The sequence below is a fragment of the Balaenoptera acutorostrata genome, chromosome 11 (genome assembly GCF_949987535.1).
Source record: "Balaenoptera acutorostrata chromosome 11, mBalAcu1.1, whole genome shotgun sequence".
Lineage (NCBI taxonomy): Eukaryota > Metazoa > Chordata > Mammalia > Artiodactyla > Balaenopteridae > Balaenoptera > Balaenoptera acutorostrata.
The window spans coordinates 75060081-75085046 of record NC_080074.1 but is presented as its reverse complement, the minus strand read 5'-3'; the positions used below and the strand labels follow the sequence as shown (position 1 = coordinate 75085046).

Genomic DNA, 24966 nt, shown 5'->3' with positions numbered 1-24966 from the left:
TCTGGAAAAAAAAAAAAAAACCCAGATACCTGTTTCAGCCTGTTTTGCTGCTCGTGAATGGGCATATGATCTAAGCTCAGACCTTGATGTACTTGTCCTGTACCTTGAATCAGAGGTTAGTGACCCAAAGAAATAAGACCTACAGGGCACCTATTGTAGTTGCAGGCAGTTGTAGGATCTGCAGCAGCACTGAGTTTTCAGGGTTAGTAATGCCAGTGATGCCAGAAGAAGTTGTTGTTCATTGTCCAGGTGTAGAAATGGTGCAGTCAGTGGTGTCCAGTGTTCACCAGTGCCAGCAGTGGTGTCTTTATGAGACTAATCATGGCATAATTTTGACTGTGACCTCACAGCTGCCTCAACTTCCTTGTTCTTGCCAGTTGCCAAATCTGCTTCCTCAGCCCTCTTGGCAGGTCTATTGGCTATCCAATTTCCCCCCCTTTTTTTTATATCAATACTCAAAGAGATTTTATTTATTTTTTATTTTTATTTTTTTTAACATCTTTATTGGAGTATAATTGCTTTACAATGGTGTGTTAGTTTCTGCTTTATAACAAAGTGAATCAGTTATACATATACATATATCCCCATATCTCTTCCCTCTTGTGTCTCCCTCCCTCCCACCCTCCCTATCCCACCCCTCTAGGTGGTCACAAAGCACGGAGCTGATCTCCCTGTGCTATGCGGCTGCTTCCCACTAGCTAGCTATTTTACATTTGGTAGTGTATATATGTCCATGCCACTCTCTCACTTTGTCCCAGCTTACCCTTCCCCCTCCCCAAGTCCTCAAGTCCATTCTCTAGTAGGTCTGCATCTTTATTCCCATCTTGCCCCTAGGTTCTTCATGAACTTTTTTTTTTTTTTAGATTCCATATATAGTGTTAGCATAACGTATTTGTTTTTCTCTTTCTGACTTACTTCACTATGTATGACAGTTTCTAGGTCTACCCACCTCACTACAAATAACTCAATTTCATTTCTTTTTATGGTTGAGTAATATTCCATTGTATATATGTGCCACATCTTCTTTATCCATTCATCCGATGATGGACACTTAGGTTGCTTCCCTGTCCTGGTTATTGTAAATAGAGCTGCAGTGAACATTGTGGTACATGACTCTTTTTGAATAATTGTTTTCTCAGGGTATATGCCCAGTAGCAGGATTGCTGGGTCGTATGGTAGTTCTATTTTTAGTTTTTTAAGAAACCTCCATACTGTTCTCTATAGTGGCTGTATCAATTTACATTTCCACCAACAATGCAACAGGATTCCCTTTTCTCCACACACTCTCCAGCACTTATTGTTTGTAGATTTTTTGATGATGGCCATTCTGACCGGTGTGAGATGATATCTCATTGTAGTTTTATTCAATTTCCTTTTAATTTATTTTCTGTTTAAATTAACCAAAGATGCTTTCATTTCTTTTAACTAAGAATACTAACTGATGCAATATTCTTCTTTAATATAGGTAATTGAAAGTGACTATATCCAGTAAAACATTTAGACATAGAGTATTTACTGTTTACTAGCATTGGGTGACTTAATAATAGTCTAAAAAGTTCTGTTTAAGAAATTACCTTTGACTTATACATCAGGATCCTTTTTTACTTTCACTGTGGTTTAGTGATTAGTAAGCTGATCTAGCAATTGGTCTTGAATTCCTAATTAATTTTTTCTTAGGCAAATAGGAACAGGGATTATGTAGTACATAGAATTTGGTGAAAGTCATAAGATAATGTCCTGGATAATGGAAAATCAGCCTGGAATAAGTTCAGTTGATTTATGCATATATTAAGACTGTATTTAAACTTTGACTTATCCCTAATTCTGTTGATCTTTATAATGTGGGAACTGCTTATACAATTGATATTTCTTTTTTCTCTTTATAATCTGGATTGTTTAGTGTTATTGCAGCTTCTATCACTTCTTACATTTCTGACTTTGGAAAGTCACTTTTCTCTCTGTGCCAAAGTTTTTTAAGTTTTGAAATGATGGAGAATAAACTAATCCCAAAGGTCCTCTCTAACCTTAGCATTTAATGAGTTAATGAAGTGTAATTTGTTTCCTTTTTCTTTTGTAAAGTTTGAATGCCAACAGTACACTTATGCTGCATGGAGCAGAATAGATTGGATTTATTGTTCAGTGACCTCAAAATGGTCAATTTAAGACATACTATTGGGAAATATGTTAAAGAACAAGTTCAGTAAGTGGCAGAGGACTTCCCTGGTGGTGCAGTGGTTAAGAATCCACCTGCCAATGCAGGGGACACGGGTATAATCCCTGGTGCAGGAAGATCCCACATGCAACAGAGTAGCTAAGCCCATACGCCACAACTACTGAGCCTGTGCTCTAGAGCCCATGAGCAACAACTACTGAGCCCGTGTGCCACAACTACTGAAGCCCACCCGCCCTAGAGCCCATGCTCCGCAGCAAGGAAAGCCACCGCAATGAGAAATCTGCGCACCACAACGCAGAGTAGACCCCTCACTGCAAATAGAGAAGAGCCTGCGCACAGCAACGAAGACCCAACACAGCCAAAAATAAATAAATTTATTAAAAAAAAATAAAGTGTCAGAGTCTGGGGATATTCAGTAACTGTCATTCATGTAGTTTATGAAAAGCATTTGGAAAAATGAGCAGCTTTGTATATTCACAGTTGGTATACTTGGCAGGCAGTAAAAGGCACTGGTTAAAAATTTTAAAGCTAGATTTCTTGGATTTGAATCCTGGTTCTACCACTTATTAGCAGTATGACCTTGGGCAAATTACTTAACTTCTCTGTGTCTTAGTTTCTTCATCAGTAAAATGGGGATAAAAATAGAACTTACCTTATAGAGTTGCTATGAAGATTAAATGAGTTTATACATGTAAAGATTCTGGAGTATCTAGAATGGTACAAGATTTATGGTACTCATTATTAGCAATTTTATTTTCATGTTATTATTACATAATCTCATATAGCTAAAATACATTTTGTTATTTTACTTATAATTCTTGCACAAATCTTGAATTTGAGAGCATAGTTTCATGTATATCCAAAAGATATATTGTGTAGATCTGACTATATTATCAATGTTTTATAGCGTTCTGCTATTATTAATAGAGCAAATATTTTATAACTGTTAAATACCGCATTACCATTGGGATTCAGTGCAGTTTTTGGCACAAAGATTATGTGGTTTGAAGCACATCCATAATGAATACCTGTTTTTTAAAGAAGTTGTGAGGTTTCAGGTACACATAGCTGATATATTAAGGTAACTGAAGTTGCTCTAATAATAAACTTAACATTTCCTTAGATCCTATATAGATTTTGATCTTCTCTCTATTCCATGTTGATTTCAGTAGAATATTGAAATACAAAGAAAGGCAAAGAAAATAGCAGTGTTGACCAAGAATATTGCTATCAGATGAGAATGTTTCAGTGATACATTCTTTCCAGTGCATTTATTTCTCTACTTATCTTGTTTTTTATAACAGGTTTATTTTATGCTTAATTATTCATCATAGGTCTAGAGTCTTTTTTATTAGTTCCTGTATTTTCTATCTGGGAAAATTTTGTGAAGCAGTATATATACTTTACAAATAATTTAAGAACATTTTCACAGTTGTCACTACACTTTTAGATTTTAATTCCAAGTCTTCAATTCAGCTAAAATGGCAATTATTTTAGAGACTATTTCTTTAATCATTATATGTTTTATCATGCTTCCCTTTTCAGGACCAGAGTTCTGATCAAGCAGGAAAGGAGAAAGCAAAAGGTAAAGAAAATATATTTTTATTGTGTCTCATAGCCTTATGAGAACAGTGATCTTTTGGAGCAGTTTTCCAAGGTTAATAAATTCACCTGAGTGAAACTGGAAGACCATCTTTCTTTAGTCTTCTTCCTTCTTGTAGATAGCTTAATTAGCTACCCATTTTGCTCAGGCAGAGAGTTAAGGATCATGATGATTCTTGTTGTCATCTAGTTCCAATATATCCCAAGTCTGATCACTTCTCACTAACTGTACTGTTAGCCCCCTGATCCACATCGTTATCATTTATTGCCCAGAGTACTATAATGACCTTATAACCTATTTCCTACCTTTTTTAGTGTTTTTTTTAAAATTATTACGTTGATTGTATTACATAGTAAAGTTGAGCATGTATATGCCTTGCAACTGAGCAGTATATATCCCAGAGAAACTTCCACAAGTGTACTTTATGTACATGCTTGTTTGAATCGTTGTTGTTAAGTAGCAAACAAAAAAAAAGAAAGGAGAAAGAGAGGAAGAAGAAGGACAGGGTACAGGGGAGAGAAAAGGGAGCACCCAAACATTCAGGAGCAGTAGAATGGTTAAGCAAATTGTGGCCTACCCAGGTAATGGTATAGCCATGAAATGTATCATCAGAATGTAATTAATGTAGATGAATCTCAAAAACAGAACGTTGAGCAAGCGAAGCAACTCACAGAAGAATACAAGCAGTGAGATTCCATTTACAAAAAGTTCCAAAACAGTAAAAATATGTTCAAAGGTGGTAAAATTTAAAGAAAAGCAAGGGAGTGATTATGATGTAAGCAGGATATTTGTTAACTCAGTGAAATGATACCTTATTGTAAGTTTAACTTGTATTTTCTTGATTACTAATGAAGCTGCCTATCTTTTCATTCAGGTTTTCTGTTTTGGGTTTTTTTTTTTAACATCTTTATTGGAGTCTAATTGCTTTACAATGGTGTATTAGTTTCTGTTTTATAACAAAGTGAATCAGCTATACATATACATATATCCCCATATCTCTTCTCTCTTGTGTCTCAAGGTTTTCTGTTTCATGAGGTGCTTTTCCAAGTATTTAAAATTTTTTTTCTTTGGGTTCTTTGTCTTTTTCTTATTGTGTCTTTATACATTTAGGAATTCTTTGTCAGTTATATGTGTACTCCGTAGCTTTTATTTTTACTTTCTGAATGATATCTTTGAAGGAAAGTTCTTACTTATAATGTCATTGAATTTATCAAAAATTTTTTTTGCTTTTTCTTTTACTCTTTTGTATTCTATTCTTCACACAGCAGTTAGTATGATTCTTTTAAAAACACAAACCAGAATTTATCATTTCCCTGCTTAAAAGCCTCAATTATTTTTCATTGCTTTTAGAATAAATCTGATTTAAACATATCTAAAAGGACCTGAAGATTCTGCATCCAGCCTGCTTCTCTGACCTTATTTTTTTACTACTCGTCCTATTGTTCATTGTATTTCAACCACACTGAGCTTCCTTCTGCCACTCTTCTTCCCTTTCTCTGGAATATTCTCCCTTGAGATAGTTTTATGTCTGGCTTGTCAATCTTGGGTCTCAGCTAAAGTATCTCTTAGACTGGCTTCCTCTGATCACTACATCTAAATAGCTCCCCACCCTCCAGTTACTCTCTCTTCAGTACTCTCTCTTATTCATCACTCTTTTCAAAGTCTGGCATTTTCTTATATATTTCTTGATTCTGTTCTCTTCCCCCACCCCCTATTAACATATATTCATAAAAAAGGGATCTTATCACTTTTATTCATTCTGTATCTCCTGTGCCTAGAATTGTGTGTAACATAGGCACTCAATAACTAAATAATCTATTAATGTAATCTGTACCCAGACTATTTTTCAAAAAATAATCTAACTCTATTTGGATCATTCTTTTGAATATTTATAAGAAAGAAAAAGACTCACGGCCCTTTCCCAAAGTGTTGATCTCTAGTCATGTCACTTTCTTATTCTTTGAAAATTTCATACCTTCCTTTGTCTCCTCAAGCCTCTCTTCCCCAACCCTGTTCTTTATCCCTTCATACTCATTAGATGACCTTGTCTCATATTTCAAAGGAGATAGAAACTATCAGATGAGAATTATCTGAAATTTCTATCACCAGTTCTATAAATCATCTTATATCTTCAGCCATCTTCTCTTTCCTTCCTGTAACTAAGGAATTAGTTTCCTTTTGTCAAGGTCTCTCTATCTGTGATCTGGATTCCATTTACTTCTGCTTTCTCAGGGACCGCACTGCATCAATTACTTCACCCCTTTCTTGTATCTTCAACCATTCTGGGTCAACTGGAGGTTTTGCATCAATATCATACATACTCAATTCTCTCCTGTTGAAACAAGTAAAAGCTCTCTCTGGATCCTTTCCCTTTTCTGCTATGGCCCATCCCTCTTATCTCCCGTTCGCTTCTCAGTACACTCCACTATACAGCTCTTGCTAATGCTGAAATTGAACTTCATGTTGTTCAATTCCAAGGATGTTTTTCAGTCCAACCTACTTTAGTATGTCATTATCTCCTGCAGTTTGCCATTACCTCCATCTTTTCTTTTTGTAGGTGTGTGAGATATAAACAAACCATTCAACACTTCATAAAGTGGACAGTCTCCATTTGGAGAACTGCACACCCCCTTTATCTCGAAACAAGCTCTTACCTTGCTTTCTTCAACACATTGTCCAGATTCTATTCCTGTCTCTCTAGCTGCTTCTTTTAAATGGCTATTATCAAGTTAAAAATTGATTATTTCCTGAGGTTTTCTAACTATCTTCTAATTATTTTCTATTTGTCTCTACCAAATGAAACTTGATAGAAAAATTGAGCCTAACCTTGTCAGGTAAATCAGTTAGTCACATACCTTTGTTCTTTCTGGGAACACAAAGATTAGAGGCTATCATGATATCTAGAGTATGAGGATCCATTCTCTTCAGCACAGTGTCCCCTGAAATAAAGACTTACTTGCTTTGTAGATAGTCGTTGTACTGTTCTTCCTTATTCCTAGAACCTTATATTTCTATACTCTGGCTTACTCTTGACTCATCCATCTACCTTAGAAATAATTTCATAAGAAACCTTCCCTCTCCTTCTCTGCCTGACCTCCCACCACCTACCCATAGGTTGACTACCCTTTTGGGGTAGATCCTATAACATCTCCTATCACATTGTGTTGTAATTATTTGTGTCATTGTCTCTCTCACCATAGTCTTATTCATCACAAAGTATACTGCCTTAAGAAATAACATCTTAATTCTAAAATATCATCAATTATAAGATCCATAGTCAGTTTTTTCAAGGGGAAAAAATATTTACATCCTGAAGGTACTGTCATTTCATTGCTGAACCATAGTGTGATCTTTTCTAAGACATTTAAGTCCAATTTGGGATTGCAAATCTCTGAAACAAATTATAAACAGATATGTTTATCTATTGTTAATTTTGCATAACAACATGACATTTACTTTGTTGCTTGAGAACTGGTAAGTTTCTTACAATTCTTACAAGTTTTTTACAATCTTAAGTCTAAGTCTACAGTATAAAAGTCTATTATAATTAATGGTATTCTGAAAGGTTAATGTGAAAGAGCTTTAATTTCTTGGAAAAGCGATACTTCCTCTTTAGTTTTTTTGCCATCTTGGACCTTCCTCATTTTTGATATCTCACATTTATAATAACGCTTATGGCAGTGTATTATGAATTATTAATTTAAGAGAAGATGTTTTCACAATTTGTTATAGTGTTAGTACATAGTAGTTGCTCAATAAATAAATTTTAAACAAATAAATGCCTTTGAACTTGGTAAATTAAGGATATAATCTGAAAGAAAAGAATGAAGATAAGGAAGAATAATTAAGTTCAAACAACCAAGAAGAAAATAAATGCTGGATGAAAAAAGATAATTATGTACAAGTCTGGTTTAAAAAAAAATGTAGTCATGGAGGTATAACAAAGGGAATTAAATTGCCTTTGGCTGCAGATTATTTCTCACATAGCTGCTTTTTTTTCCCCCCTTTTCTCATCTCAGTTGACTTTTAATGGCACCCAGCTGAGAATATCTTTAAGGATTTTTATATCTATAGAATAGCACACTTTGTAGAAAAACAAATTTTTAGCCTGTCAGATTTGTTTTATCAGATTTTTAAAAACTTTCTACATTCAGATAGTTTTTGATACCTGTGAATGGCTTTATAAAGTTCTGTTTTAAAAGTATTAAATTTAACAAAAGAAAGATTATAAGAGGCTGTGAAATTTAGACTCTTTAGGCAAACTGCAAGTTATCATGATTGATTTTAATTTGTAAACATATAAAGTGTGTGTCACAAGAATATAAAAATATCAAGTCAATTATTTGATTGTATTATTGCTTTTTATTATTTTTGATTCTGCCTGAAACTATATAGTTGCTGCAATAACTTTTTATTTATAATTACTTTAGGAATATTTTGAAAAGAAAAGGTTAAAATCAAAAATGGAATTACTGGGAGTTTCATCCCCTGTCAAAAATTCTACTGTCAGTTTAGACCTCCTTAACCTGTATATGGTAAATCAGATATCTTGCCAGAAGAAAACACCTGGTAAGTAAGTTTTTCTAATACCATTTTGTTTTGATTCTGATGTGATTATAAGATTTAGTTCTCTAATAAGTGTAATATTAGAACTCAAAGGATGTGGAAAGTAAACTAATTTTAAAACTTGGTTGCCTGGTTAAATAAGGTTTGTTAATTTTTGCTTAAAATCTGTTGTTTAATCCATTTACTTTTATTTTTAGGTTAAGTGTTATATAAAATTAATTTTATAAGGTACAGTTAGACTTATTACAGTGCAGCTGTTTCAGTTATTACATTATTCTGTCTAGGCAGATAGTTATCAAAGTTTAGCTAAAGAGCAGGAAATAAATGTATTTACTATCTTATACTATTTAGAGAATTTGTTTGAAAGGAAGAGCTGAAAGGATTTTTGTCTCAATGACCAGTTTCCTGTCTCGCAATATGAATAATTTCTTAGGCATTCCTGGGGTATTAACTATGGTAGTCTAATAATTCAAAATAAAGTTCCTTTTGGCATGCACTTTGATTCTTTAAGTAAATAAAAAGTTTAATCAGAGTATTTTTTTCCTCTCTGAAGGGAACTTGTGTCTGATATTTAATTTTTAAAATAAATGCTAAAATGAGAGCTTAAAGAAGTAAGAGAGTTCATAAATGATGGATAGAAATTGATCATACTGTTCTTAGTATCCCCTCTTTTCCTTTCTCTGCCGTTTTTGTTTCTCCCTCCACAGATGGCAGTTTACACAAGTAAAAAACTTCTACTGTAGTAAAAGTAAATACGTTATTCATGGACTTTGGGAATAAAAGCTTTTGTTGTAAATCTGTTTGTTGAATTTACCTTTTATTTTCTTCACATATAATACAGTGTTATCAACTATAGTCACCACATTTTACACTAGATCTTCAGACCTTAATCATCATACAGCTCAAAGTTTGTGCCCTTTTACCAACCTCTCCCTATTTCCCCTACTCTCCAATCCCCAGCCCCTGGAAACCACTTTTCTACTCTGTGTTTCTATGAGTTTGACATTTTTTTTTTAAGATTCTACATGTAAGTGATACCATGCCATAGCTGTCTTTCTCTGTCTGGCTTATTTCACTTAGCATAATGTCTTCAAGGTCCATTCATGTTGTCACAAATGGCAGGATTTTCTTCTTTCTCAGGGCTGAAGAATATTTTATTTTATGTATATACCACATCTTTATCCATTCATCCATTGACAGACATTTAGGTTGTTTCTATATCTTGGCTATTATGAATAATGCTTCAGTGAACATGGGAGTGCAGATATGTCTTCGAGATCCTTTTTTCATTTCATTTGGCTATATATCCTGGAAGGGGGATTGCTGAATCATGTGGTAGTTCTACTTTTAATTTTTTGAGGAACCTCCATTCTGTCTTCCATAGTGGCCGCACCAATTTATATTCCCACCAACAGTGCACAAGGGTTCCCTTTTCTCCACATTCTTGTTAACACTTGTTATCTCTTCTCTTTTTGGTAATAGTCCTTCTGACAGGTATGAGAAGATGTCTTATTGTGGTTTTGATTTGCATTTCCCTGATGATTAGTGATGTTGAGCACCTGTTGGCCATTTGTATGTCTTCTTTGGAAAAATGTCTATTCAGGTCCTCTGCCCATTTTTAAATTAGATTGTGTATTTTTTTGCTAATGAGTTATGTGAGTTCTTTATATATGGTGGATATTAACCCCTTATTAGCTACATGATTTGCAAATATTTTCTCCCATTCCATAGGTTGCCTTTTCATTTTGTTGATGGTTTCTTTTGCTGTGCAGTAGCTTTTTAGTTTAATGTGGTCTCACTTGTTTATATTTGCTTTAGTTGCTTTTGTTTTGGTGTCAAATCCAAAAAATCATTGCCAAGATGGATGTCAAGGAGCTTACCCTTTATGTTTTCTTCTAGGAGGTTTATGGTTTCGAGTCTTATAATTTTTACTTTTTTTTTTTTTTTGGCCACACTGTGTGGCATGCAGGATCTTAGTTCCCAGACCAGGGATCGAACCCTTGCCCCCTGCATTGGGAGTGCGAAGTCTTAACCACTGGAACACCAGAGAAGTCCCTCGGGTCTTATAATTAAGGCTTTAATCCATTTTGAGTTGATTTTTGTGTATGGTGTAAGATAAGGTTCCAGTTTTGTTCTCTTGCATGTGCTGTCCGATGATGAATTTATCTTTATGTATTTTCTTTCTCCCTTACTTTCTTTTCACTTATGCATTCAACATATGTTTACTGAATACCTACCATAAGTATTGTGTTGGATGCTGGGAATAGAATAGAAAGTGACAAGGTTGGGACACGATACCCCAAAATATGGCACCTTGGCATTTTGAATATTTTAAGCTGAAGGAATTTGAGAAGCAGCATGTGCAGGAAGGATTCTCATGTGAGAGGTACCCTATACCTGGAGGAAAGGAGCATCTTTATCTCCAAGACAGAGGGGCACTGAGAGGAATCTAAATGAACAGGACTGCTGTTTCCCCCAGTTTACTACACTTTGCTCATACCCTTTTTTTGTCCTGTCACATTCTTCATGACTTTCCATTGTTCATCAAACCTAGCATTAAAATGCTCAGGTTTAAACACTTCTTTGGGTCTTCATTTTCTTTTGAAGTTTTCTATGTAAAACCTATATTAAATAAGTTTGTATGCTTTCCTCTTGTTAATCCCTGTTTTGTTACAGGGGCCCCAGCTGGGAGTTTAGAAAGGTAGAGGATAGAGATATTTTTACTCTCCTACAAAAGCAAGACTTTATTAGTGAGGACTCATGGCTGCAAACAACAGACATTTAAAAATATATACTTATTTAATGTTATGAACTGAATGTTTGTGTCCCCCCCCCTCCAAACTCATATGTTGAAATCTTAATACCTAATGTGATGGTTCAGGAGGGACATTTAGGAGGTGATAATGTCATCAGGATGGAGCCCTCATAGATAGCATTGTACCCTTATTAAAGAGACCCCAGAGAGCTCTCTCTCCCTTTCTACCATCTGAAGGCAGAGTGAGAAGATGGCTGTCTGTGAAACAGGAAGCAGGCCCTCACCAGACACCACATCTGCCAGTGCCTTGATCTTGGACTTCGCAGCCTCCAGACTGAGAAATAAATTCCTGTTGTTTATAATCCACCCAGACTATGGTATTCTGTTACAGCAGCCTTGAATGGACCAAGCCACTTAACTAAAAGGAAGGGCTGTGGTGCAGCTGGGCCTCAGAGACTTCTTAAATCAGGGACTTGAATACAGCCAAGATTCTTTCTCACTTCAGATATTAGCTTCATTCTCTCAGACTGTCTTCATCATTGAGGCTTAAAACATTACCTTAAAAAACTAATATTGCTCATCTCTCCTAGTTTTGCTACCAGGGAAATACTGAGGTTTGTTTCTCTGGTTCTGAACTTTAAAAAATTCCACTGGAGGGATGTTGCCTTGCCCTACTGGTGCCAGGGCCCAGCACTGGAACAATTACTTATTTTTTTAACTTTTTATTTTATACTGGAGTATAGCCGATTAACAATGTTGTGATAGTTTCAGGTGCACAGCAAAGCGACTCAAACCTACATATACATATATCCATTCTCCCCCAGGCTCCCGTCCCATCCACGCTGCCATGGAACAATTACTTGTAACCAGAGGGGACAATTATTAATTCTTCTTGGGTCAGATGGGTACCCATTATTTTTTCCAGAAAGGCAGGGTTTTATAACATAGAAAGTCTCCACTAGAACTACATAGTTGGTGCATGTGTAAAAGCATTTCACAGAAAAGAGGAGTTGTCAAAAGTACTGAACAGACAAAATAGAGACTTCTTCTATAAAGAGAGACAAGGATTCTGCTCTATAAAGTTTAAAAATCTAGTGAGAGAAATAGAGTTAATCAAGTACTACAAACTATGGTAAGTGCTATAATAGAGGACTTATATAGTGCTATGGGAATGTATCAGACAACATCTGATATAGTCTAGGGGTCAGGGAAGTCTTGGAGGAAGAAAAAAATAGAAGTGAATAAGTAGAGCCCCTTTCAGGAGGAATATATAAGATGATGAAGAAAAAGAGATGATTTGACTTACTATGATAGTTAGTATTGTAATGACTTCTAGCATATATTCAATAGAATATAGGTGGTTTCAGTAAATTTCTAAAATGTACATTTATTTAATGAACATAGTATATCAAACAATGCTTTTAAAAGATTTTATTATTCTTATAATTTTTTATAAATTGTAATTGTAATTTTTTTCATTATAGAAACTGTGAGAAAACCAATCCACGTGAATATGAATAGAGACATAAAAATGCCTCTAAGAAAGCATGATATAGAACTTCCAATGTCGCCTCACTGTGTACCGTCTAACCTCTGCATTGATGATGTAGAAAACAAGTAGGTTTTAGCTAAGTTGTATATTATTAGGTATTTAAATGGATTATTATCAACACTCTTTTATTCATTGGAAAATGTACAAAGGATTTATCCTTCTAAGCTTCAGTTTTTATTTGTTCGGCTGTTATAATATTATTAAACTATTAAGACCTTTATCAAATGACCAAATGTCCACGCTAAGTTTTTTGTACACAGTTTCACTTTCTTTATCATAAAAATATCTCTCTTGTAATAATATAACTTTTAGAAAACTCAGTAATATTATGACCCTGGAATGAAGAGAGTTACTTAGAATTCCATATGTTTTCAAGTATTTGTGTAGAACCGTATGAATTTTAAGTAGATATAAAAAGATGGTCAATTTTATTGCCAGCTATATTTTTAACCTTAAAATTTTATTTTTGTTAGTATATACTCTCAAAGATTAAGCAGCAAGGAAGAATTTGATCCAGTTCAGGTGAGGTTTTTTTTTAATTTTATTAATTATTTTGACAATTGTGACATGCCACTAAATGATATAAATTTTTCAAATACTGGAGAAAATTATAGTCCTTAAAATTATTCTTTTAAAAGTTTTTAATGTAAGGAACCTATACCTTAAGAATATTTTAACTGATTGCTTATGAGAAACAATTTGGAGTTCTGGTAAGGTAGACTAGGCCTACGTGTGCATAACATTTGATTCTGCTTGTTACTGACAAACTGCAAAGGATAATTCATTTGGAGATTCCTACTTTGGGTTCATGTGATCATCGAGCAATTCATCTCTTCAAACATAGTGGTCAGATTATTTTATTTTATATCAAATTGTGATTTTCAATATTCACATTGTTCCTAAGATTATTTTTTAAAGTATTGCAAATGATTATTTTTTAGCAAATAAATTATTTTTAATTTAAACATTTTTATTTTTTTAAATTGAAGTATAGTTGATTTGCATGTCATGTTAGTTTCAGGTGTACAGCACAGTGATTCAGTTATATATATATATGTATATATGTGTATATATATATATATATTCTCTTTCAGATTCTTTTCCCTCATAGGTTATTACAAAATATTGAGTGTATTTTTCTGTGCTATACAGTAGGACTTGTTGATTATCCATTCTGTATATACTAGTGTTTATACATTAATTCCAACTTCTTAATTTATCCCCCCCTCCCTTTCCACTTTGGTAACTGTAAGTTTGTTTTCTATGTCTGTGGGCCTATTTCTGTTTTGTAGATAAGTTCATTTGTATCTTTTTTTAAAAATTCCACATATAAGCTATATCTTATGATATTTGTCTCTCTCTGTCTGACTTCACTTAGTCTGGTAATCTCTAGGTCTATCCATGTTGCTGCAAAAGACATTATTTCATTCTTTTTTATGGCTGAGTAATATTCCATTGTAACTATAAACCACATCTTCTTTATCCATTCATCTATTGGTAGACGTTTAGGTTGCTTCCACATCTTAGCTATTGTAAATAGTGCTGCAAAGAACGTTTGGGTGCATGTAGCTTTTCGAATTATGGTTTTCCCCAGATATATGCCCAGGAGTAGGATTGCAGGATCATATGGTAGCTCTATTTTTAGTTTTTAAGGAACCTTCATACTGTTCTCCAAAGTGGCTGTACCAATTTACATTCCCACCAACAGTGTGTAGGAGGGTTCCCTTTTCTCCACACACTCTCCAGCATTTATTGTTTGTAGACTTTTTAATGGCCATTCTGACCAGTGTTGGGGTGATGCATCATTGTAGTTTTGATGTTCATTTCTCAAATAATTAGCAATGTTGAGCATCTTTTCATGTGTCTTTTGTCTACCTGTATGTCTTCTTTGGAGAAATGTCTATTTAGATCTACTACCCAGTTTTTGATAGGTTATTTGTTTTTTTGCTATTGAGCTGTATGAGCTGTTTGTATATTTTGGAAATTAATCCCTTGTCAGTCGCATCACTTGCAAATATTTTCTCCCATTCTGTAGGTTGTCTTTTGATTTTTTTATGGTTTCCTTTGCTGCAAAAGCATTTAAGTTTAATTAGATCCCATTTGTTTATTTTTGTTTTTATTTCCATTATTCCAAGAGATGGATCCAAAAAGATATCACTGTGATTTATGTCAAAGAGTGTTCTGCCTATGTTTTCCTCTAGGAGTTTTATAGCATCCAATCTTACATTTAGGTCTTTAATCCATTTTGAGTTTATTTTTTACATTGTATTAGAGAATGTTCTAATTTCATTCTTTTACATGTAGCTATCCAGGTTCCCCAGCACCACTTATTGAAGAGACCGTCTTTTCTCCCTTTGTCATAGATTAATTAGCCATAGGTGCCTGGGCTTTCTATCCTGTTCCATTGATCTATATGTCTGTTTTTGTGCCAGTACCATATGTTTTGATTACTGTAGCTTTGTAGTCTGAAGTCAGGGAGCCTGATTACTCCAGCTCTGTTTTTCTTTCTCAAGATTGCTTTGGCAATTTGGGGTCTTTTGTGTTTCCATACAAATTTTTAAAAATTTTGTTCTAATTCTGTGAAAAATTCCATTGGTAATTTGGTAGGGATGACATTGAATCTGTAGATTGCCTTGGACAGTGCAGTCATTTTAACAACATTAATTCTTCCAATCCAGGAACACGGTGTATCTTTCCCACTGTTTGTGTCACCTTCAGTTTCTTTCATCAGTGTCTTATAGTTTTCAGAGTACAGGTCTTTTGCCTCCTTAGGTCGGTTTATTCCTAGATATTTTAATCTTTGTGATGCGATGGTAAATGGGATTGTTTCCTTAATTTCTCTTTCTGATCTTTCATTGTTAGCATATAGAAATGGGACAGATTTCTATGTATTAATTTTGTATCCTGCAGCTTTACCGAATTCACTGATGAGCTCTAGTAGTTTTCTGGTAGCATCTTTAGAATTTTCTATGTATAGTGTCATGTCATGTGCAGTGACAGTTTTACTTCCTGTTTTCCAGTTTGGATTCCTTTTATTTCTTTTTCTTCTATGATTGCCATGGCTAGGACTTCTAAAACTGTGTTGAATAAATATCATATGATATAGCTTATGTTTGGAACTTTAAAAAAAAGACAGAAACTGTGTCCACAAGAGTGGACATTCTTGTCTTGTTCCTGATCTTAGAGGAAATGCTTTCAGCTTTTCACTGTTGAGTATGATGTTATCTGTGGGTTTGTCATATATGGCCATTATTATGTTGAGGTATGTTCCCTCTATGACCACTTTTTGGAGAGTTTTTATCATAAAGGGATGTTGAATTTTATCAAAAGCTTTTTCTGTATTTGTTGAGATGATCATATGGTTTTTATTCTTCAGTTTGTTAATGTGGTGTATCACGCTGATTAATTTGTGGATATTGAAAAATCCTTGCATCCCTGGTATAAATCCCTCTTGATCATAGTGTATGATCCTTTTAATGTGTTGTTGGATTCGATTTGCCAATATTTTGTTGAGGATTTTTGTATCCAAGTTCATCAGTGATATTGGCCTGTAATTTTCTTTTTTGGAGGTATCTTTGTCTGGTTTCTGTAACAGGGTGATGGTGGCCTCATAGAATGAGTTCGAAGTGTTCCTTTCTCTGCAATTTTTTGGAATGGTTTTGGAAGGGTAGATGTTAACTCTTCTCTAAATACTTGGGAGAATTCTCCTGTTAAGTCATCTGGTCCTGGACTTTTGTTTGTTGGGAGTTTTTAAATCACAGATTCAATTTCAGTACTTATGATTGGTCTGTCACATTTTCTATTTCTTCTTGGTTCAGTCTTGGGAGATTGTATCTGTCTAAGAATTTGTACATTCCTTCTAGGTTGTCCATTTTCTTGGCATATAGTTGTTTGTAGCAGTCTCTTATGGTCCTTTGTATTATGGTCCTTTGTGGTGTTGGTTGTAACTTCTTTTTCATTGCTCATTTTATTGCTTTGGTGCTCTCCCCTTTTTCTTTATGAGTCTGGCTAAAGGTTTATCAATTTTGTTTAGCTTTTCAAAGGACCAACTTTTAATTCCATTGATCTTTTCTATTGTTTTCCTGGTCTCTATCCCATTTATTTCTGCTCTGATCTTTATGATTTTTTTCCCTTCTACTAACTTTGGGTTTTGTTTGTTCTTCGCTCTGTAGTTGCTTCAGGTGTAAGGTTAGGTTGTTTGAGGTTTTTCTTGTTTTCTGAAGTAAACTTGTATCACTATACACTTCCCTCTTAGAACTACTTTTAGCAAATAAAATTTTAATCAATTAGAAAATGCACAGATTGTGATTAAAGCTTGAAATATTAAGGTCTAAGGCTATATTATTACCCTTTCTGTCCTTTGAATTGCTAAAGTTATACTAGAGAAAGGTAACAACAGTGATACTAAAATCTCTTGGAAATCTTTTCACCTGTAATGTGGGTTAATGAAACTCAGGTTTCCCGTCTTTAGGAGATGGCATGTAGGAGAATGGGGCTTGAGGATGGAGGGGACCAAGTGTGATAAAGGCAAATGAAAAGGAACTCTTAAGTATAATCTTAGTTGATAACCTCTCTTGTCTTAATAAGTCTTGTCCATTACTGATGGGCTTGCCTTTCCTTGGGACTTTTTCTGCAACCCATGACCTTTTTGCACTTCTATTTTCACTTTTATCTTCTCTGGTTTTTACATTTTGACAAATCAAATGATTGTATCTTCTTTCATATAGTCATCACAAGTCATGGACTCATATAGAATGTTTGAACCTCAATTCAACAGAACAGAAAACTGCAGTTTCACTCCACCGTCTTTTTCAGCTGAATTATCTTCCAATAGAAATATTACAGAACTAAATTTCATTCCCAGAATAGCACCTAGTCTTCAGAAAGTTGCATATGAAGAGAAGCAGAATGAACAGGTATCTTTGGATCACGAGTTCTTAGCATTTTGATATTATTATATTTTTATGATATATTCTTTTCTCTTTTTATAGATTTAAAAATATTAGTTGTGAATTGCTATAGATATAGCTAAAATAAGATATAAATGAAGTGTAATAGTTCCTCAAAGGTCAAAAACTTAATTCTCTGCACTGTAGAAGATTATGAATCAAAAAACTGGAGTGTTCTTTAAAAATCTTTGAAAAAAATCATTTTTTATAAAATTGATAGTGAAATTGAAAATCGTTCAGTGTGTTATATAGTAGTATGATTGTAATCACAGTAAATAGCTAGTTGGTGATGTCATGGTGGCCCGGTAGACATGTTATGGAAAGGCTCTTGTGAATAGCAGTACATAATCTCAGTGATATCATAGTAGCCTGTTAAAGTATGAGTTGTGATGGCTTGATTCTTTTTATGATTTGTCAGATGACAACTGGTTATATGCACTTCAATTATAATTATACAAATATATTTATATAGAGATGTATAGTGCTAAAATATTGTTCAATCATTGTGTGCTCTAAAGTAAAAATATGAAAATGTCCAAAATTTAAAATTCTGAAATATATCTGCCATAGAACATACCAAGAAATGATTTTTTATTAAATTTATATAGAGTTTAAAAATAAAATTATTAAAGATTACTAATGTATAATGATAGGAAAATGGTTATATAAACACTGTCTTATTAACAGGAATATTTAGTTTTGAATTTCTCCCATTTTTAGCATGCAGTAGTTTTATGCCATATTTATGTATTTATTATTTTTAAATTAATTTATAATATAAATTTATAAATTATAGTTATATATCATGCTATATTATAGTTATATATAATATATAACATGATTCAATTTTATTAAAGTATGTTTTCTGTTTTTCAGAAAAGAGAAAATGAAGTATTATGTTTCAGTGATATGTGTTAGCCTTATTAATTTGAGGACCCAATAATTTTTGAAAGATGCAGTGAAAAACATCCAATTACCCATTCAGTTTGTATTTTACAAGACTAAAACTTGCATCCTAGATCAGCTTATAACTCATCCTTATTCTGTTAAATAGTTTATAGGCTAGAGAATGAAATGCTCTGTAATCTCCTACTTATAGACTGCAGGTTAGTGATTATCTCCAGAGGGGTAAATAATGTTATTCTTAATAGGACAGAAGAGAAAAAGAGAGTTTAATGTCCCTGTCCAAGGCATATTGTCACATTGTGACCTTTTAATGAAGTATTTAATAGTTTATTTGGAGGGATTTCAAGAAAAGTGAGAAGAATTAAAATGAAATTATATGATACAAAAGAAAATGAGTTGAAAAAACATGTTAGAAGAAAAAGTGGTCTGGGGTTCACTTTTCACTTCCCTAGAGAAGTAGTATTTGAGCTCATATATAATATACCCTTCTCTTTTGATTTGTTTATTTGTTTCTCACTTCAAGGGATGCACCTTTGTCTCTGCACCTCTGTCACTGTCTCTCTGAGGCTGAGATGTGAGATGTATTATCAGACTTTATTTTCAGCTCTCCCTCACTTCAGACTTTTTTTTTTTAAGACTTTCAGTATCTCTTTTTGTCTCCCCCTCTTTTTTTCCTATTTCTGTCACTGATTGTCTTTGGACTTGTCATTTCTATGTTTGATGACTTGTAGATAAATATATACTACAGATATAAACTATTATTGCTGGATAGATTAGTGCTGAGCCAATACAATATCTTATATTTATATGGTACTTTCCACATTAATAAATGGATTATCTCAACTGCTTTTCACAATAGTCTTCCAACACTTTCCCCATTTTGTATTCAATGATATTGGTATTTGGAAATATTAAAGTAGCAGTCTGAAATTACTCAGTAAATGGAAAAACTGAGATAAGTACAACTGTTTTCTTGGGAGAGATCATGTATTTTTTGTCAGAGAAATTTAACTTTTATTTACTCAATATCCTGGTGTACTGGGTATTTTTTTAATCTTTTTTTTTAATCTCTGAGAAAATGTTTAGCTCACCATAGTATCAACCCCGTTATTTCAGTAATTACTCAAATACTGATATTGCTTTCATTGTTATAACAGTATTTATTTTGTTTTCAATTAGGACACAATTACTTTCTTTTAGACTAAAATAATACATTTTTGTATATATATGTTCACTTAAATGGCATTGTGATAAATAATTTAACTTGTATATATGTATATTTACCACTTTGGCAGGCTCTTCCTTTCTTTTTGCAGCTCAGTAGTGTTGATTATTCTAATTCCTTGGTTTCTAAATTAAATGAAAGTCAAGATACTTTCAGTCCATCATATGAAATAGCACAATTTGGACCATTACTTGAAAGATTAAACAGGTAAGCAAAGATGTTGAACATAATAAAGAACCTGTAGCATTCTTTCCTTGAATTATTAATTTGACTCTTAATAGATACAAATATTTTTTGTTAGAAATGTAAGCAGACCTAAATATTACTTCTAGAAAAAAAAACACTATCAGTAAAATGTAGCATTTCACTAAAACACTTGTAAGTAATTATTTTCTAATGTGCACATTTACCTTTCATTTATTTATTTTAAAACATATTTGGGGCCAAGGTGTTTTGTACCTGTTTTATAATCTCCATGAATTACTAGTTTCTTTTGCTGTGTCATAATCATATTAATTTCTTTTTCATATTTATGATAGTTTATCAGTGTTTTATTTTTATTTTCTAGATGTCTGTGTATAAACCCTAGTTATTTGTTTTAAATCCATTGAACTTGTCAAACCAGTTTGAATTACTCTTGGTAATTGTGGTGAGAAACCTTGACTCTGTAATCCTACCCCAGTCTTCTTCATGTTAGTAAATGGCAACACTATTCACTCAGCTGCTTAAGCCAAAATAAAAATTGTCCTTGATTCCTTCCTTTTCTTCATCTTCCAATATACATTTCACCAACAAAGTATTGTCATTTCTGTATTCTAATAAACTTTAAAATTATATACTTACATTTTCATCTCAAAGGGTTCCATCCCAGTCTAAGCAACCACTGCTTCTTGCCTGGAGAATTGTAATAGCCACAAAACAGTTCTTTTTGTTTTCTCTTTGTCCTGAGATAAATTTTTTTTACAACTTTATTAATGTATAATCAACGTACAACAAAGTGAACTTATCTAAAATGTGCACTTCAGTAAGTTTTGACCTGTGTTAAAAATAATGAACTTATTTATCATCTCCAGTAGTTTCTTGGGCACCTTTGTAATCGCTTCTTCTGGTCACTTCACATCCCTTACTCCAGTCCCAAGACAACTGCTGATCTGCTTTCTGTCACTATTGATTAGTCTTTAAGTGGCATCATACAATATGTTCTCCCTTTTTTTCGTTTAGCTTTTTTCACTCGGCATAATTATTTTGAGATTCATCTATATTGTTTATTGTATGTATCAATAAGTCTGTTTCTTTTTATTGCTGAGTAGTATTCCATTGTATGGACATAGAACAATTTATTCATCTGTTGATGGACATTTGGGTGTTTTTCTCCCAGTTTTGGCAATTCCAAATAAAGCTACTATGAACATTGATGCTGAAATCTTCGTTTGGACATATGCTTTCATTTATTTTGGGTAAATATCTACAAGTGGAATAGCTGGGTCATATGGTAGGTGTATGTTTAACTTTTCAAGAAACTGACAAACTGTTTTCCCAAGTGATTTGTGTCATTTTTACATTCCCATGAGCAATGAGTGAGAGTTCCATTTGCAACATATACTTGACAACACTTGGTACAATCAGTTTTTTTAAATTTACACCATTCTAGTCAACATGTAGTGGTGTCTCATTGGGGTTTTAATTTTGCATTTCCCTAATGACTAATGATGTTGGCATCTTTTCATGTGCTTACTAGCCATTTATATATCTTTGGTGAAATGCTTACCCTTTTCATTTTCTTAATGGTGTCTTTTTGACACCAAACTTTTTTATGAAGGTTTTAATTTTGATGAAATCAAATTTATTAATATTTTTATTTATGAATCATTCATATGGTGTCAAAGTTAACAAATCTTTGTCTAAGACAAGGCCAGGAAGATTGTCTCTTATGTTTTCTTTTGTCTTGTAGTTTTCAATCTAATATTGTTGAGTTAATTTTTATGTATGGTGTGAGGTAAGGATCTAATTTCATCATTTGCATTTGTGGAAAGAGAAGAATAACTTTTCCCCACTGAGTGCTTTGAGACTTTTGTTGAAAATTAATTGACCAAAAATATGGTTTTTTCCCCTGTAATCTCAATTCTGTTTTATTTATCAATCATGTCTATCTTTGTTTTTCACACTGTATACTAAAGCTTTAGTATAAGTTTTGAAATTGGGACTTGTATTAGTCCTCCAATTTATTCTTCTTTTTCAAAAATGTTTTAGCTTGTCTTAGCTCTTTGCATTTTCATATAAGTTTTAGGATCAGACAGTCAGTTTCTGGGGAAAAAAAGTTTAATTGGATTTTTATAGGGATTGTGTTGAATCTATAGATCAATACGGGAGAAAATTTAGCATTTTAACAATAAAATTTAACAATTTTAACAAAGTGATTCTTCCAATCCATGAGCATGAAATGTTTCTCCTAATCGATTTTCTTGTATGTCATAGCAGCTTTATTCTTAATAGCCCCAAACTTGAACTAACCCAGAAGTCCATTAAGAATAGAATATTATATAATATTCATATAATGGAATAGTACACAGAAAAGAAAAAGAATGGACTGCTAATATATGTAATAGCAAGCAAGAACATGAATAAATCTCAACACAAAAAGAGAACCATTGTATAATTCAATTTAAGTGAAGCTCAAAGACAGGCTAAAATAATGTGTAGCAACAGTAATCAGAATGGTGGTTACTTTTCAGAGTTATGGACTTGGAGGACATGAGAGAGCCTTCCAGTGTGTTTGAAGTGTGGTTTTCTTTCTCTCCAGCTTTAATGACATATAACTGACAAATAAAAATTGTATATATTTAAAATGTTCACTGTGATGATTTAATATACATACACATTTTGAAATGATTACCACAATCAAGCTAATTAACACATCCATCACCTCACATAGTTACCATTATTGTATGTGTGGTAAGACCACTTAAGATCTACTCTGTTAACAAATTTCCAGTGTAAATATAGTATTAAGAACTGTAGTCACCATGCTGTACACTAGATCCCCAGAACTTATTCATCTTATAACTAGAAATGTGTACCCTTTGACCAATATTTCCCATTTCTCCCACTTCCCAGCCCCTGGCAACCACCATTCTACTCTCTGCATTTTTGAGTTTGGCTTTTTAGATTCTACATATAAGTAAGATCATACAGTATTTGTCTTTCTGTGTCTGACTTTTCACTTAGCAAAATATCCTCCGTGTTCTTTCATGTTGTCACAAATAGAAGGATTTTCTTTTTATGGCTGAATAATATTCCATTGTATTTAATCTTCTTTAATTTTTCTCAGTAATTTACAGTAGTTTTCAGTGTATAAGCCTCATGGTTATATTGTTAAATTTATTCCTACATATTTAATTCTTTTTATGCTGTTGTGATTGGAATTATTTTCTTTTTTTAAGTTTTATTGAAGTATAGTTGATTTATACTGTGTTAATTTCTGCTGTACAGCAAAGTGACTCAGTTATACACACACATACATATATATGTACATATATACACACACACACATACATATATATTCTTTTTCATATTCTTTTCCATTATGGTTTATCACAGGATATTGAATATAGTTCCCTGTTCTGTACAGTAGGACCTTGTTGTTTATCCATCCTATATATAATAGTTTGCATCTACTAATCCCAAACTCCCACTCCTTCCCTCCCCCCCAGCACCCCCTTGGCAACCACAAGTCTGTTCTCTATGTCTGTGAGTCTGTTTCTGTTTCATAGATATGTTCATTTGTGTCATATTTTAGATTCCACATATAAGTGATATCATATGGTATGTCTCTCTCTTTCTGACTTACTTCGCTTAGTGTGATAATCTCTAGGTCCATCCATGTTGCTGCAAGTGGCATTATTTTATTCTTTTTTATGGCTGACTGATATTCCATTATATATATATATATCTTAATCCATTCATCCATCAGTGGGCATTTAGATTGTTTCCATGTCTTGGCTATTGTAAATAGTGCTGCTATGAATATAGGGGTGCAGGTATCTTTTTGAATTATATTTTTTTCTGGGTATATGCCCAGGAGTGGGATTGCTGGATCATATGGCAACTCTATTTTTAGGTTTTTTGAGGAACCTACATACTGTTTTCCAGGGTGGCTGTACCAAATTACATTCCTACCAATAGCGTAGGAGGGTTCCCTTTTCTCCACAACCTCTCCAGCATTTATTTGTAGCCTTTTTAATGATGGCCATTCTGACTGGTGTGAGGTTATACTTCATTGTAGTTTTGATTTGCATTTTGCTAAGAATTAGCAATTTTGAGCATATTTTCATGTGCCTATCAGCCATATGTATGTCTTCTTTGGAGAATTGTCTATTTAGGTCTTCTGCCCATTTTTTGATTGGCTTATTTTTTTTTTGTTACTGAATTGTAGGACCTGTTTGTATATTTTGGAAATTAAGCCCTTGTCCGTTGTATCATTTGCAAGTATTTTCTCCTAATCCATAGGTTGTCTTTTCATTTTGCTTATGGTTTCCTTTGCTGTGCAAAAGCTTACAAGTTTGATTAGGTCCCATTTGTTTATTTTTGCTTTTATTTCTATTGCCTTGGGAGACTGACCTAAGAAAACGCTGGTACAATTTATGTCAGAGAATGTTTTAACTATGTTCTCTACTAGGAGTTTTACAGTGTCTTGTCTTATATTTAAGTCTTTAAGCCATTTTGAGTTTATTTTTGTGTATGGTGTGAAGGTGTGTTCTAAATTCATTTATTTACATGAAGCTGTCCAAATTTCCCAATACCACTTGCTGAAAAGACTGTCTTTTATTGTGTATTCTTGCCTCCTTTGTCAAAGATTAATTGTCCATAAGCATGTGGGTTTATTTCTGGGTTCTCTATTCTGTTCCATTGATCTGTATGTCTGTTTTTGTGCCAATACCACACTGTTTTGATTACTGTAGCTTTGTAGTATTGTCTGAAGTCTGGGAGGGTCATGCCTCCTGCTCTGTTCATTTTCCTCAGGATTGTTTTGACAATTCTGGGTCTCCCATGGTTCCATATAAATTTTAGGATTATTTGTTCTAGTTCTGTGAAAAATGTCATGGGTAATTTGATAGGGGTCACATTAAATCTGTAGATTGCTTTGGGTAGTGTGGCCATTTTAACAGTATTAATTCTTCCATTCCAAGAACATGGGATATCTTTCCATTTCTTTGCATTACTTTCAAGATTTCCTTTAT

The 24966-nt window shown here is 33.4% G+C and overlaps 1 protein-coding gene across 1 annotated transcript in view; it reads left to right on the top strand.

Moving 5' to 3' along the window:
* The first annotated feature begins 8224 nt into the window (after nt 1–8224).
* Nucleotides 8225–24966, top strand: part of C11H12orf40 (chromosome 11 C12orf40 homolog) — a 64210-nt gene continuing 47468 nt past the window's right edge. Inside the window, 5 exon segments of the mRNA XM_007166911.3 lie at nt 8225–8345; nt 12582–12714; nt 13123–13171; nt 17377–17565; nt 19821–19936. Coding sequence (XP_007166973.2) covers nt 8240–8345; nt 12582–12714; nt 13123–13171; nt 17377–17565; nt 19821–19936 — 593 coding nt within the window. The 5' untranslated portion in view covers nt 8225–8239.